Genomic DNA, 16,888 nt, shown 5'->3' on the forward strand with positions numbered 1-16,888 from the left:
TTTCAAAACGACTTATCTGCTTTTGTAAACAAAGATTCAAACGACGATTTGACGAATCTGATAGCTCTCCCACGCAAACTAACACCATCAACAGGTAGCGGAAACCTTCACCTTCCTGTTGGTGGTGTTGGTTTGCGTGGGAGAGCTATCAGATTCGTCAATTCGTCGTTTGAATCTTTGTTTACAAAAGCAGATAAGTCGTTTTGAAAATTTTGTCTTGAGTTGTATCCCACCCGTCGCCCAACACTAAGCACTTTCCTTACTGTCAACCAGTTGATTTCTATCCAGTTTTCCGCGAGCGGTAATGGCCGCCAGCATGCCTGCGGGTTAGTCTCTGATTTGACGTTTCTGGAGGTCAACTGCACCCACCATTCGAGCATTTTGATCAATGTGGTATATAAGAAGGTTTGAATTCACTGAATCAGCACCTTCTTATATGCAACATTGGTCAGAATGCTCGGACCGGTGGGTGCAGTTGACCTCCACAAACGTCATATCAGAGACTGACCCGCAGGCAAGCTGGCAGCCATAACCGCTCGCGGAAAACTGGATACGATTTCTATATGGTCGGGGCTCAGCCAAATCACATCAAGCGCCAATGAAAAATTTACAATTTTTTGCCAAACTTTTCGTGTAACAGATTCACTTACCGTTGTGCGGGGCTTTTTTTGACTCGCCCCCGAGGTTTTTTGATTTTTCGAAAAAAATAAAAGGAAAAATACCAAATTTGAAACAGAAAGTTGACATCCAACTATCAACAAGACACCCGATCGGTATTAATGACAACTTAATAATAATGTTCGTTTTCATTTTTGTTTTAAAACGTTTAAAGTACCTAGCTCCTGATTTGCCAAATGAAGCCCGGCACGACGGTAATCATAAATTATCACAAGTCAGTCAAAAAGCCGCTTGGTGTGGTTTGGCTGAGCCCCGACCATATGGAAATCCAATAGCTGCTAATTGAAAATTGAGATCTATGTGATTTCAATTGAAATTTATTTGTCACATTGATTTTGTCTGATTCTTCTGAGGCAATTGTTATTAATTTTTAATGAAATTCATATAGCTTTTCAATCGGAAAATTTCCTTTGGATATGTGATTTATTTTTTTAGTGTACCTGTATTACTAAACTATTTAGATGAAAATTCTTGTCAAAACTAGAGGCCTTGATAATCAAGGCCTCTAGTCAAAACTTCTCGAGATCTACCAGGACTCAGTTCCTCGTGCATTATAATAGAATCGTATTTTGAAGTACGTCCCAAGTAACCATGGAGCTATATATGATTGCAAATAATACAGCCATTAAAGTTGACTTAAAGTGGAAAAAGGCCTTTTTACGACCGAAATAATGCTTCATTACTTTGACATGTTGAAATAAAACATAAGTAATGCATCGCTGCATTCGTAACGCTAAACTAGTGTATCGTTGCTTGACAGTTGATGAATAAATGCATCTTTACATCGTTAAAACTGATATAATGCAATTAGCATTTAATATGATGATCTGTGATTGAATACATGCATTAATTAATGCTTGGTGGTTACTTGGGGTATCCGATCATGTGTCTTCTAACACGCAGAACAATCGTGCGATCATCAACAAATTTTGTTCTGCGTTGTGCGGGTGAGTGAATAATAGGGTGTCCCAAAATTGGACAAAGTCTGGAATGCCGGGGGCTCAACCTTCAAATGAAAGCTTAGGGTATAACAAAAGAAAAATTGTTCTACGACAACTCTGGGAAATGACCTAAAACATTCCGTATCAATATTCTACCATAAAGTTAAACTCCCAAGTTAAATGTAAAAAATATGAAATGGGTTCCATCGATTTTTTTCCGATAGACCATGTTTTTCGATGTTCCCTATAAAAAATGCACTTTTTTCATAAAATGCGTCGGGGCTACCCCTAAACGTATTTTCCCAGAGTTGTCGTAGAACAATTTTTCTTTTCCAGAAAAATATATTAAGCTCTTTTAGTGGAATGTATTAAACAAGTACAAGACACTGAAGACGACCACACAGTTGTGGTCGAAATACGTATCTGCAAAGATAACGAAAATTAACTGGTGGAATTAAATGGACAGTACTTAATTCGTCTTAGACGGTTTAATTTTTCTTTTGTTATACCCTAAGCTTTCATTTGAAGGTTGAGCCCCCAACATTCCAGACGCGTTCGATCGTATCGAAACGATCGTATCCTCTAACACGCAGAATGATCGCGCAATCATCGAAATATTTGTTCTGCTTTGTTCGGTCGGAACGCACGTTCGGTTGTGTTTTAGTTTAACCACGATCAAACTACTCGCTATACCCGGCATTCTGTTTTACCAGGGTTTGCAGAAATCGCTCTCAATGGATAACGAACAACGATAAAAGAAAGACAAAAACTGTTTCGAATCATAACAAGCCATGAAACCAAATTAATCAAACTTAAAAAAGCAGAATCGGATAGGCAGCCCTCACAGAGAAGTGATGATTCCGGCTTTGTTCTCGCTCATTTTATGTTGGGAGTCGCGTGTAACTAGAACAAATTGAAATGCACCATCATTAGGGTGGCTCAAATTAGTATGGGAAAAACTTTGTTCAACTTTTTTGATGGGCCGCCCTCTTATTCGGTTCTATTTGATGCCCTGATGCTCTGGACAAAATTTCAGCCAAATCGGTTAACGTTTGGGCGGTGCTAAACTCGTTGAAAGTTTATATGGAAAAATGTATGCAGAAACATCCAAAAACAGTAAATTGCAGCTGGACTACACAACTTACGATGAAAAACTATGATACTCATTCAGATCTTGGAGAATTTAATACAGAATTTTATGCAGAAAACCGCGAGAAGATTTGAGTTTGCCCGGCTAAGTTATTAGCATTTCTCTGCAGTGGGGTTTGAGCAAATTTCGTTTCTTTTACCTTTGAAAAGAAATAAATTCACCCCTACAACACTCCAGTTAAATGCTAATATCTTTGCCTAATAAACTCAAATCTTCTCGCGGTTTTCAACATAACATTCTATATTTAATTCTACAAGAGCTGAATGAGTATCATAGTTCTTCATCGTAAGTTGTGCCGTCCAACTGCAAATCACAGTTTTTGGATGTTTCTGCATACATTTTTCCATATAAACTTCCAACGAGTTTAGCACTGCCCAAACGTTGACCGATCTGGCTGAAATTTTGTCCAAAGCATCAGGGCATCAAATAGAACCGAATAAGAGGGCGGCCCATCGAAAAATTTGAAAAAGTGTTTTTTGAGCCACCCTAACCATCATGCATCAGTGCTCCCGCGTTCGGAGCTTTTTTAAAAGATATTTATGATGAGGTATAGCCTCCGGAATCAGTTATTCATCATGGCAGCTTGCGAAAAAAGTCTCTAATGGTATGCTACATATCGTGTAGAGATCCATAAAACACGTCGCGTAAAAATTGGCGACTTTCAACTCCCTTTCCCCCCTTAGACATGCTTTTTGTAGCAACCCCCTAATATTTTTGTATGGATCGTTACGCTGCTAAGACCCCCTCCTCACCCCTAGTGGTGTGACGTATTTTGTGGACGACCCCAATATTTATACAGAAATGATAAGTGAGAGCTCCTTCATTTTTTTGGATTCAATCCCTGTCGTTTATTAAAATGAACCCTGGTAATTATAGCAGAATGATGGATATATGGGGTTGTCATTATTAAATTTATTCAGACTAAGGCCGAAGTGGCCTGTGCGGTATATAACAGTCTTCTCCATTCGGCTCGGTCCATGGCTACACGTCGCCAACCACGCAGTCTACAGAGGGTCCGCAAGTCATCGTCCACCTGATCGATCCACCTTGCCCGCTGCACACCTCGCCTTATTATACCCGTCGGATCGTTGTCGAGAACCATTTTCACCGGGTTATTGTCCGACATTCTGGCTACGTGCCCGGTCCACCGCAGTCTTCCGATTTTCGCGGTGTGAACGATGGATGGTTCTCCCAACAGCTGATGCAACTCGTGGTTCATTCGCCTCCTCCACGTACCGTCCGCCATCTGCACCCCACCATAGATGGTACGCAACACTTTCCTTTCGAAAACTCCGAGTGCGCGTTGGTCCTCCACGAGCATCGTCCAGGTCTCGTGTCCGTAGAGGACTACCGGTCTAATGAGCGTTTTGTAGATTGCCAGTTTGGTACGGCGGCGAACTCTATTCGATCCGAGCGTCTTGCGGAGTCCAAAGTATGTACGATTTCCAGCCACTATGCGTCTCCGAAATTCTCTGCTGGTACCTTTTTGGGCAGTCACCAGTGAGCCCAAGTACACAAATTCTTCTACCACCTCGATTTCGTCACCACCGATGCCTCGCGGTGGGTGGCTCACATTGTCTTCTCTTGAACCTCTTCCTATCATGTACTTCGTCTTCGACGTGTTGATGACTAGTCCGATCCGCTTGGCTTCCCTCTTCAGTCTGATGTAGGCTTCCTACATCTTCTCAAAGTTACGTGCCATAATATCTATGTCGTCGGCGAATCCAAATAGCTAGACGGTCTTATTGAAAATTGTACCACTCGTGATAATCCCTGCTCTTCGTATTCCCCTTCCAAAGCGATGTTGAATAGCAGACATGAAAGACCATCACCTTGCCGTGACCCTCTGCGGGTTTCGAAGGGGCTCGAGAATGCCCCTGAAACTCGAACTACGCACATCACCCGATCCATCGTCGCTTTGATCAACCGTGTCAGTTTATCCGGAAATCCGTTTTCGTGCATTAGCTGCCATAGCTGGTCCCGATCGATTGTATCATATGCGGCTTTGAAGTCGATGAATAGATGATGTGTGGGCACGTTGTATTCGCGGCATGTCTGCAGTACTTGGCGAATGGCGAACACCTGGTCCGTGGTGGAGCGTTCGCCCATAATACTCGCCTGGTACTGCCCCACGAACTTCCTTGCAATTGGTGCTAGTCGACGGCATAAAATTTGGGAGAGTACCTTGTAGGCGGCGTTCAGCAATGTGATTGCGCGGTAGTTGCTACAATCCAGCTTATCGCCCTCTTTGTAGATGGGACACACGACACCTTCCACCCACTCTTGCGGCAAAACTTCCTCCTCCCAAATCTTGGTAATGACCCAGTGCAGCGCTCTAGCCAGTGCCTCACCACCGTGTTTAAATAGCTCTCCTGGTAGTTGGTCAACCCCAGGGGCTTTGTTGTTCTTCAGCCGGCCAATCTCCTCCTGGATTTCCTGGAGATCCGGAGCCGGTAGAATTATTAAATTTATTATTTATTAAAATACCAACCCCATATATCCATAAACCTACTGATTTCTCGTGGAAGTGCAGATGACTCGTTGGCTTCCATCAAAGCGAGTTTCACGTCAACATTTTTCTTCCCATTCCTGAATTATTGGGGTCACTACTTCTACACAATGAAAATCATGTTAGTCCCAAACATCATATGTTGGTTCGCTGTGTAATTACAGCTGACCTGGCATTAACTGAGTAGCAACCGTGGGCGGTCAATCATGTCCATGCTCATACTAAGAAACGTGCTACAAAACGTGTACCAAGGTGGCAAGCATGTTGAATTCCACTACTTTTTTGTACCTTTGACAGATAAGTAAGGATACGTAAGACGAGTCAAGTACAATACTATTTCGCCTACCGAGCTACGAAAGCCGATACCTTGCAGGGATCGTGGAGTTATGTTAGAACAAGTAGACCTGAAGGTCCAACCACGCACGCTCCGTAACAGTCATATGTTGAGGCTGCTCACTAACCAATTCACAATTTTCAACTCTCATGTTTTTTCCTTTCTCGTACAACAAAGTTGCTCCAAAGAACTTTTGATAGAAGGCCCGGTGAGGTGATGTCTGTATGTGTGTATGTGTACAAATTTTGTAGACACACTTTTTGGAACTTAGCATTATCCGATTTACTCGCAACAAGTTGCATTCGATGGGGAATATGGTCCCACTGTTTGCTATTTGGCTCGATCGGACATTGCATTTAGGAATTATTGAAAAATCATTGTTTATTTTCCTAAGGGTTCCTTGAAAAAACAATTTCAAAACCTATTTGTTTATTTTAAAATGGTGGCAATGCCTTTTAATCAATGCAATAACATGCAAAATGATCGAAAAAATGTGATCTATTTTTTAAAGCGCTTTTTTAACCTTTCTAATTGTCATTGTTTCTAAATTTTTATAATGCCTTTCATCACTGCTAGGTGGATTAATCTGGGTTTTTTATGTTGAACAATGGAACTCATTGGAAATCAAAGAAAACCAGTAAAAATGTACCTAAAAGTTGTGTTGTAGTGAAGTTTACATAATTCGGCAAAACAAGTTAAGTAGAAAACAATTTTGGACTAAAAATGTAGTCGAGTCAAAGTACAATCGACAAAAATATTTAATAAAGAATGTATTTTGTGACACCTGTTAAGGTCGTCATGGTAGACCTTGAATAAAACAAGGTCAACTATGAGATTTGTTTCATTAGCACTTTAAATAATTATCGCTACTTTGAAGGGGATTTTGGTGTTTCAAATGATGCGTATAATCATTTAGATACTAGTTGAATCGGTCAACTTGTTGTTTCATTAGCGTTTTAACATAGGCAAATAAACTCAAACGAGTAGTATTCCTGAGAAATCGATCGCAAATTAGTGAGAAACCAAAATTCAAAGTTTTAATGTTTTCGTCAAAAATGTGCAGCAACATTTATTTTCGAATAGAATGATAAATTTTGTTTGTTAGTTGGAAACGACAATTACTTTCCATGTGTTTCCCAAATATATTAAGTACGGGCAATTTCAACATACTTACTGTTTTTTAGTTGTACGGTACCTCATTGAAGAAGGGGTTTTTACAACCTGTTGGGCTCATATTTAATTCGAATATTAGAACAACACCTACCAAAGCTCTCCCTATACAAAGTCTCGAAATGTCGAAATAAATGGAAATTTTATGTTATATATCACAGTCACCAGTGCTGACAAAGGGTCAAATGTGGTAAAAAAGTGTCACTGTTTCCACAGATATAGCACAGCATATGGCAGACTAGTATTTAAAATTTTCAGTAGGAATCACGCAGAAAAATAAGTTGTATTTCCAAAAGAATTCGTTATTGATTCAACAAAATTTATTGTAGACTCACGGCCTACCGGCTATAATTTTTGATTCAAAAAATTTCGATCGTCTTTTTCAACAAAACAAAATATTGTTTCTAAACATGCCATGAAATATTTAGCTGTCAAATAACAACAATCCGCATTGTTGATTCAAAAATATTACATAGTAGTTCAATAAATAAAAATCATTATTGTAAAAAAATCTGCCGTTTCGTAACAACAAAACCATATTGTTGTTTCAACAATAATATATTTTAGTTTAGAAAAAAAATCCTTTGGTTTAAATAATATTCTTGCATTGGAGAAAAAAAGGTATTGTTGATTTCATAATTGAGATATATTCCATTTTTCAATTTTCAAAGTAATGTAAAATATATGTATTTATACATTATTTATTATTATCATTAAATTACAACATCTAAAAAATAACTTATCGTCTACCCTATGCAAATTAATGGCACATATTTCTATATCGTTTATACCTGAAATTACAGTCTTGATCGTTGTTTTATACATCTCAAAAGATTGAAAATGTTCATCAAAGCAACGGGAGTGAACGTTATAACATGTCATAATTACATTATCGTCTTGATCCAGTATTATGTCTTCTATTTCATAAATACTCGCCAGATCTTTCTGTTGTATTAAAACAATGGTATTCTTTGTGAATTCAAATCCGTGTTTGAAAAACTTATTAACATATTTCACTGCAGTTCTGTCAATTTTGTAATTATCATTAAAAAGTGAAATGAAATCATTTTTGAGTTGGCTGACCATAAATTTAGATTTGATGAAGTCAACAGTTGCAGGAATAAACTGTTTATTGAAAATATTGAAAGCAAATTTTAAACTAGCCTTTATACCGAGTGATTTACAAATGTTGATTTTATTATTATTCACTCTACTATACTGCTTGGCTTCTCTATGTTTTGCCTCCCCTCTCATCGTCCATTGATGGCGAGGTGTACCAGAACACTTAATAAATGTTGCGTAGTGAATTAAGTTGTGATGCTTTGGCTTAAGATTGTCATTAAAAAGCGTTATATATTGAGTATGATGAGTTTGTACGAGCTCTCTTAAGGTATTCAAATGATCATGTGAAATTTCCCGCAGCATCAGAATATGGCATATTTTTAGTAATACGCAGAAATGATTCCAAACTGGATCTTCGGCAGGCACTAGATTACCGATGATAAGCGGAAGAAATGTAACTAGAGTTTTGATTTCACTCGCAGTCATTTTTACTTTACTTTTCGCAACATTTATATCTTTAATGTCATTGGGAATATTAGATGAGTTATGGTTTCCAAAAACAAATAAGTTCTTTCGGTAATTTAAATCCTCTAATGTGAATAGTTTTTTACTTTTGATAAAGTAATTCAAATAATGCCCTAATCCATAGATGCATATGCCCTCCCATAGGTCATGCATTAAATCAAAGTAAACATTGAGAACTATATGAAAAGATGGTATGCGATTAAATACACTATTATTTTTAATACCAGTTATCGATACGTTATCTAAAATTAAATCCTCCTGATAATTTTGTATAGTCCTAAAAGAGCTCTGGTGTTCAATTGTATCATTTTCTCTCTGTTCTCTATTTCGTTTACACATCCGACAGTAAAAATTCGCTCGTGCAGATTCTACTAAGTCAAGTATACCAGAAAGTCCCAAATTGTCTCCAGTAATATTCCCCAACATGAAATACACTGTGACTTTTTCCCCTCTGACATTGATTTCGAGGCCATCTGTTTCTAGTTCGATGAGTTTACGAGATTGATGAATAGTCGTTCATTGTCATATTCTTTCCTATCTTCTGATAATACATAACCGACAACAAGTATATTCTCTAATTTTGTTAAAACATTTGCAGGTAGACATGGTATGTAACAATAAATTCCACATATAGAGGTACGTGCTGCATGAGGTGACACTGTATCGGTAGTAGTGAAGTCGTCAAAAAATAAGTTCAACGGAATTATAAGCTTCGAATCGAGACCTGCTGTTCTGGTTTTCCAAACACTCCCGTCTATTAGACTCCGAATATAGTTATCATCAGATGGAATGATACTATTAATTAAAGTGTCCATGACTCCTTCGGATTCCAAGTACTTTCTCAAAGTGAATGACAAAGGCAGAAGAATACCTGTAAAAGTGTACATATAATGAATAAACTGGACAACTAATTATTAATTATTACTCTACCTGTCACTGGGTCGTTATCCATCATCTGCTCATTGTGTACGACACCAGGAAGAAGCTCGTCGCTTATAACAAATTCTTTCGGGTCAACATACAGATCAAGCTCTTTCAATCTGTTGAGATACTTATATTCTGTTTCTACGAAATTTGCTGCCGAGAGCATTTGGCTTAAAATTTGTTTCCCTTCATCTGTTATCATGCCGTGAAAACCCATCATGTTAATTGCCTCTGAAAACGGCTCTATTATTTTCAATCTAACATCTTTTTGAATATCGAAAACAACTTTTCGTGGAATTGTATTGGCGTTTAAGTATTTTAAGCCAAAATCTAGAGAAAGGAGTTCTATTTCTTGTATTAATGAATTCAATTTTGAAGTGCATAGCGCGTCTTGTTGAGGTTCTAGGTTTACATTACTACTTGCAGCAGGCTCATTACAAAGGAAAGCATTCTCAGTTTGTTCATGTACATCATCAGGTGTATTTTCGGCATATGCTGTAGCGAAACCGTTTGAACTGTTACTGGATTTTTCGATGTTTAGGACTGTTTCTGCTTTTGGTGGTTCATTAAAATGTGTTTTCAGGTGGCGATAAAATGAATATTTTACATTGTATTTTCTGGTACAATCACCAATATTGCATTCGTAGACTTGAAGATTTCCGTGGTATTTGTTTAGGTGATCATGTAACCGATGTAACGAGTTGTTTGTCCATTTGCATCGTGGTGCAACACAACGAATCATTTTGTCGTTGTATTGTTACGAATGGAAGAGCAGAGGGCACCAACGACAGTTTGACCAGGCGGAGCTTCAAAACCGTAGAGGTACGTGGCCAGCAAGTTCCATATCTGCGAAGATTGCCGAGGAAATTCGATGTCGTAAGATTTATATAGCTTGATGCAAACGTCGAAAGCTTTCTGTAGGTTTGGTAGCTTCTATGAAACTACGTTGTTCCAAACCGAGAACCCTTCGGGACGTTTCGGGTCGCTTCCATGAACTACGATGAATGGTGTTGTTTCTAATTCCTTTTCACGACATGAGTTGAAGTATTTAGCCAAGGTCGTCTGAAGGTCAGTTAAGCTTTTAATCACAACGATCACGCTGTCTCGCGACTCCACGGTTGATGGCTTCCAGCGTCGCTTTTGGGATGTTGTCAGCACAGGACATGGTAACATGTGGGCTAGCAGCATAACTGTTATGAGACCTCGGCCATCTAGAGAAGGGAATATTTGATTATGTTTCAAATTGTGTTAATAAATGATTATATTATACCATTCATTATTTCTTGATCTCTCAGTAGATTGAGCAAAGTCTTGCCTTCAGCATCAGTTATTTCAACCTCCAAAATAGGAAAAACGCCCGACAGGAATTGGTCCCAACGATCGTAAAGTAATTTCTCTTTCTCTGGATATCATTGCTGGAAGTCGATTTGGACAAGTTGGTATGCTTTGTGGTTACGCAGAACTGGATAATCCGATATGACCGAGGCGGTGCTTTTGTGGCTGTTCTTTGATAGTTCGTAGATTCTTAATTTTGAAGTTTGTTTCCACTTAGCCTTGAGCTCTTCCCACTCATCTTGATTGTGAATAATCCACTTTATGACCAGCTGGTACTCCGCAACTAAAACGTAAAATAAAAAATTGTAAAACAGGTTACTTTTAAACAATATATAATTAAATACTTTGTTCGTCACTTATCCCAGCTGCCGAATGGGATGCTCCGGATTCAGACGCGGTCGGTAGGTGTGATTCATCTGTGGAGGTCAGCTTGTAATTGATGTTGCGGTCGTACAGTTTTCCTTTTGCTTGTTTCCTTAGCTTGATCTTACGGCCTGTGCTGTCAGTTCCCCATGGTGATTGATACCAAATATCCTGTTGAGTTGCAAAGTTGTTTCAACCCCCTTTCAAAGCAAATATCAACATTATTCTTACCTTTGGCTCACTGGGAAATAGTTTTGTCAACTCTGCGGCCCTTTGCTCCAATTCAGATGAGGACAACTTTGAGAAGCGATCCTTAAACTCGTCCACTACGATCTGTGTGATGGCTTTCTTGTCGGTTCTAGATAGAAACGGATTCACAGCATACTTTCCGAGAATCGCCCGACCTTTTGCTGAAGACGTAATCAAATACGTGGCAGTACACTTCTCCCGCGTTATATCTTTTACAGGTTCAGGAATCTTTTCTGCTTCGTTACTGACTCCTGATAGCAGTGGGAGATTCTGCAAAAACATAAAATTAGAAAAATAATTTCCTGTACTTTAACATTTGCATACGATAATTAAATAACAAATAACAAATTTAATATATGTACCTGCTGCTTTCGCCACCCGTTAAGAGCGTGAATAAACTTGGTCCTCTCCGCTAGGAAAGGTTGAGGAATAAGCTCCTCCACTTCTTTCCGCTCGACGATCTTGAGCGTTTCGGCTGTGTATCCATTTGCTGTGAAAACAAATCGTCGAAGTGAAATTTTCAAACTTTCATGTTCTATTCAACTTACCCAAAATTACGTTAATAGTATCAACTGATAAACCAAAATTCTCGAGCAGCTCGACGAATTTTACGGTTTCTTCGTCGATGCTTACAATTTCCAGCTCCAATTTTGCTTCCGCAGACATTGTTTGAAAAACTTAAAATGGCGGCTGTTGAAACTATACACACCGAAACAAAAACTCAATTATTTTTTAGTTAAACATATTTTTTTGTTGTTTCTACAAATTTGCAGAGTTGAATCAATGCATGTAGAAAATTGAAATATTATCGATACAGCAAAATCGTTTTCAACTGGAAATTTTTTTGTTTTAAAAATACGAATTTATTGAAATAATAAAATAATGTCGTTTAATTTAAAAAATACGATGATTGTAGATTCTACTACATGATATTTTCAATTCAATTATGTCATATTTTTCTGCGTGAAGGATAATAATAACTCGTACTATGGCTTACAGATCCCAAACACGATAATACCTAACCTACCGGTAATCTGCATCTGATAAAATATCTTGTTTTTTTTTTCATTATATTTACTAGCAGGAAAAACGTCGGCCCCCGTCTGTGATATCGTATCAGTTACGCTATCAACGACGGCCAGCGGACGATCATCTGTGAAAAATGTCCCCCATGCTGTCACTACCACGTATGGAACAACCTCAAGTACTCATGCCCCCATGAATGAAGATATGGATTATGATCGGCTCCCGGTGCTCCCAACATCAGCATCGATATCAACGAATGCTACTATAAACACCGTAACAACCACTACTAACGTTAGCACTAGAGGTGATGATTAGTTGATTAGTTCCATCTTTAAATAGCTATAGCTATAATAGCGTTGAATGTTTTGTTTCGCATTTTGAAAAACACATTTGCTTTCCGTTGTCTTATTTTTGCTACAGTAAACTCGTACGATTTGTTGCACAGCGACGTCACCAGTGGGGAAGACATCCTGAGTGGAAGTAGTCAATCCCACGGCAACTACCTAATAATCCATTATGCCAGGCTAGTGTCGCCCAGTACATGCAAATGGAGAGTCCAACAGCTGGTTCTGTACAAAAACGAACACAGAGTTACCAAGCTTTGGTACAATCGTTTATCAGAAGATATCAGAGGTGAGTTTGCACTCTAAACCGATAAGCCGGTTTGAGATATCGGGGCAATAATAAACTCGTAAGAACGTATGAATTATTTATGATGTTTTGTTCTCGTTTTTCCTTATTTATTTTTTAGAGCAAAACCGACCGAAAAATATATTACTGTTTCTCAATCCTTACGGTGGCAAACAAAAGGCATTTTCCCTTTTCGAAAAGTATGCCAAACCGTTGTTCAAATTGGCCCATGTTGATATCAATTTGATAATAACGCAACGGGCGCAGCAAATCTATGACATTATGACCTCGCAAACGATCAATCTAAACAACTATGACGGCGTGGTATGCTGCGGTGGCGATGGGACATTCGCTGAGCTTTTCAACGGACTGGTCTATCGGACGATGATTGACAAGGGTGAGTATAAGTCATTTCATCAACTTCCCTCGTCGGCATACTTGTGCCGTATGTAATCCATTATCGCTTTTCATAGCAAATTCTCATTATTAAAAACAAAAATTTTCAATGTCATACGCGACATTGCTGGCCTGGTATCCAGGCTCTAGTTGAAATATAGAAATTAAAATATATTGAAATTCAAAGTCACGAAAAACATACAATGGAAACGTGGGTGGTAGATGTATACGAAAACACAGTAACACTAACATACAAGTATAATACAATAGATCTAACAAAAGGGTGCAGTGATTAAAATATCCAACAAGGAAAAAACATGCAAGTAGGGGCAAATAGCCCAAAGTTTAGGTACATTCCAGTTAAGGGTCATTTTTTGTTTGTTTCCTTAACCATAAATCACTTACAACTGCTGTAAAAAAAATTGCATATCGCTTCGATTCATAATTTGTTGTTCACTCATTAACTCTCCTTATATTCAATAATCTAACTTCATTCCAGGAATGGACATTAACCAACCACCATACTTACCCAAACCAAGCATCCCAATCGGGATTATTCCAGCTGGTAGCACTGATACGGTAGCTTACTGCTTAAATGGTACCACTGACATTAAAACCTCCATCATCCACATAATTCTTGGTCAAACAAATGGCCTTGACATTTCCAGTGTGTACCGAAATTGCGCTGATAGCGGCAGTGGAGGTTCTAGTCAAGTGCAACCTGCCAATGATTTGAAAATATCAGACAATAATACTTTCGACAGTTCTACCGCTGGTCATGCTAGAACGCGACCTCAATTGCTCAAACTCTATGCCAGTGTACTATCATACGGATTCCTTGGCGACGTGACGTTTGACAGTGAAAATTATCGATGGATGGGACCTAAACGATACGACTACTCAGGTGAGTTCAATTCGAAGCATTCGTATAGAAATCGTTGTAACTTGTTTTCTTCTGCTCATTGATTTACAGGATTTAAAAAATTCTTACGCAATCGTGGCTATAGCGGAGACATCACCATCCACCTGGAAATGGATATGATCGATAACGTGCGTGTTGATCGGAATAGTCCGCATGACGGCGTTCTGTGCTTGGAAAATTGCCAACGTTGCCAAGCTTCTTCCGCTAAAATTGCAAATCCTATAGACTGTGAAACCGAAACAGTTACCATCAGTGGAAAGTTCCTGATGGTGAATGGTGCTAATATTTCCTGTGCATGCTCTCGCAGTCCACAGGGTTTTAATCCATACAGCCACCTGGGCGATGGCTATATTGACCTGATTTTGGTACGGCATACTTCGTTTTTCAATAATGTAAGGCTGCTGCTGGCGATGTCATCGAAACGGAAAAAGATCGTAAGTTTTTTGGGAAACCGATTTGAAACTCAGAACACTGTTTCTGACTAAATCTAACAATTCTAATAAGTAATGATAGCTTCATAGATTGTGTTGTACAATCAATCGGTCACGGGTTTTCCGTTTTAAACAATAGCTCACAAGTTTGATCTCCGTAGCTATTCTTTATGATTGGTGTCCGGTCGTTTTCATCTCCTGTACGACTATCATTACATTTTACAATTTTTGCTAAAGATAAGTAGGTACTTTTGAATTCCTTACGCTGAGCTTCTAGGCATCTATTTGATACATTCTGCAGGTCATTTTTTCAAAAGCATTCATTTACTTTTATTAATTTGATTGGCAAATGCTTGCTTCAAATGGAGGAATGAACTACTCATTAGAATTATTTCAATTGCGTTAATGTTAATTAATGTGTGCTTTCAAAGATGGAATCACCTGTTCATTTACCCTATTTCTAACGTACGCATAGAAAAGAAATCACATACGCTTCGACTTATTTCGGGCGAATGCAAACTTTTGAAGAAGGAATACTGCACGTTATTTATATTTATCATCAGACTAAGGCCGGAGTGGCCTGTGCTGCACATAAAAGACTTCTCCATTCAGCTCGGTCCATGGCTGCACTTCGCCAACCACGCAGTCTGCGGAGGGTCCGCAAGTCGTCCTCCATCTGATCGATCCACCTTGCCCGCGGTGCACCTCGCCTTCTTGTTCCCGTCGGATCGTTGCCGAGAACCATTTTCACCGGATTACTGTCCGACATTCTGGCTACGTGCCCGGCCCACCGCAGTCTTCCGATTTTCGCGGTGTGAACGATGGATGGTTCTCCCAACAGCTGATGCAATTCGTGGTTCATCCGCCTCCTCCACGTACCGTCCGCCATCTGCACCCCACCATAGATGGTACGCAACACTTTCCTTTCGAAAACTCCCAGTGCGTGTTGGTCCTCCACGAGCATCGTCCAGGTCTCGTGTTCGTAGAGAACTACCGGTCTTATAAGCGTTTTGTAGATAGTCAGTTTGGTACGGTGGCGAACTCTATTCGATCGAAGCGTCTTGCGGAGTCCAAAGTACGTACGATTTCCAGCCACTATGCGTCTCCGAATTTCTCTGCTGGTATCGTTATCGGCGGTCACCAGTGAGCCCAAGTACACGAATTCTTCAACCACCTCGATTTCGTCACCACCGATAGAAACTCGTGGTGGGTGGCTTACATTGACCTCTCTTGAGCCTCTTCATATCATGTACTTCGTCTTCGACGTGTTGATGACTAGTCCAATCCGTTTAGCTTCGCTTTTCAGTCTGATGTAGACTTCCTCCATCCTCTCAAAGTTACGTGCCATGATATCAATGTCGTCGGCGAAACCAAATAACTGGACGGACTTCGTGAAAATCGTAATCGATGAGATTCTGGTAGATGCGATTGACCGTGAACCAAACCGCGGGCTGTTATGGCAGCCTATAACCATGGAGCACCTAAACGACTTCGAATTGGCGGATGACGTTGCACTACTCGCGCAACGGCGCTCTGATATGCAGAGTAAGCTCAACGACCTTGCCGATCGCTCCTCCTCGGCAGGTTTAGTCATCAACGTCAACAAAACCAAATCGTTGGATGTAAACACGGTGACTCCTTCCAGTTTCACAGTAGCCGGGCAACCAGTGGAGAATGTTGAAAGCTTCCAATATCTTGGTAGCCAAATGGCGTCAGACGGCGGTACCAAGAACGACATAGGCGCACGGATCAAGAAAGCAAGGGCTGCCTTTGCGAGTTTAAGAAATATCTGGAAAAACAGGCAGATAAGTGAACGCACCAAAATACGAATTTTCAACTCAAACGTGAAATCTGTGCTGTTATACGCTAGCGAAACATGGTGTGTATCAGTGGAGAACACTCAACGGCTGCAGGTGTTCATTAACAGATGCCTGCGGTATATAATTCGGGCCTGGTGGCCTCACAACTGGATCTCAAACAACGAGCTCCATCGTCGTTGTCACCAGAGGCCGATAGCAACAGAAATTCGGGATCGGAAGTGGGGCTGGGTCGGCCACACTCTACGTAGGGGCGGAAACGAAATCTGTAAGCAAGCATTAGACTGGAACCCAGCGGGACATCGCAGCAGAGGCAGACCCAGAGGCTCATGGCGGCGAAGCCTCAATAAAGAAATAAAAGAAGTCGACCGAAATCTAACCTGGCAACAGGTTAAAGCGATAGCCGGGCATCGCTCAGGATGGAGA

The 16,888-nt window shown here is 39.8% G+C and overlaps 1 protein-coding gene and 1 pseudogene across 10 annotated transcripts in view; one reads left to right on the plus strand and one right to left on the minus strand.

Annotated features, from left to right (window-relative positions):
• LOC134205326 (ceramide kinase) overlaps positions 1–16,888 on the plus strand; it is a 55,786-nt gene that overhangs the window by 31,825 nt on the left and 7,073 nt on the right. For 9 of the 10 annotated variants that reach the window (XM_062680486.1, XM_062680492.1, XM_062680482.1 and 6 more), the window contains 5 exons: positions 12,322–12,570; positions 12,687–12,899; positions 13,018–13,293; positions 13,792–14,196; positions 14,266–14,648. In XM_062680486.1, coding sequence (XP_062536470.1) covers positions 12,322–12,570; positions 12,687–12,899; positions 13,018–13,293; positions 13,792–14,196; positions 14,266–14,648 — 1,526 coding nt within the window. The remainder of the gene's footprint in view (positions 1–12,321; positions 12,571–12,686; positions 12,900–13,017; positions 13,294–13,791; positions 14,197–14,265; positions 14,649–16,888) is intronic. The other variant, XM_062680490.1, reaches the window with a different exon arrangement.
• LOC134205327 (uncharacterized) lies at positions 10,227–11,522 on the minus strand (annotated as a pseudogene).

Source organism: Armigeres subalbatus, chromosome 1, assembly GCF_024139115.2.
Source record: "Armigeres subalbatus isolate Guangzhou_Male chromosome 1, GZ_Asu_2, whole genome shotgun sequence".
Lineage (NCBI taxonomy): Eukaryota > Metazoa > Arthropoda > Insecta > Diptera > Culicidae > Armigeres > Armigeres subalbatus.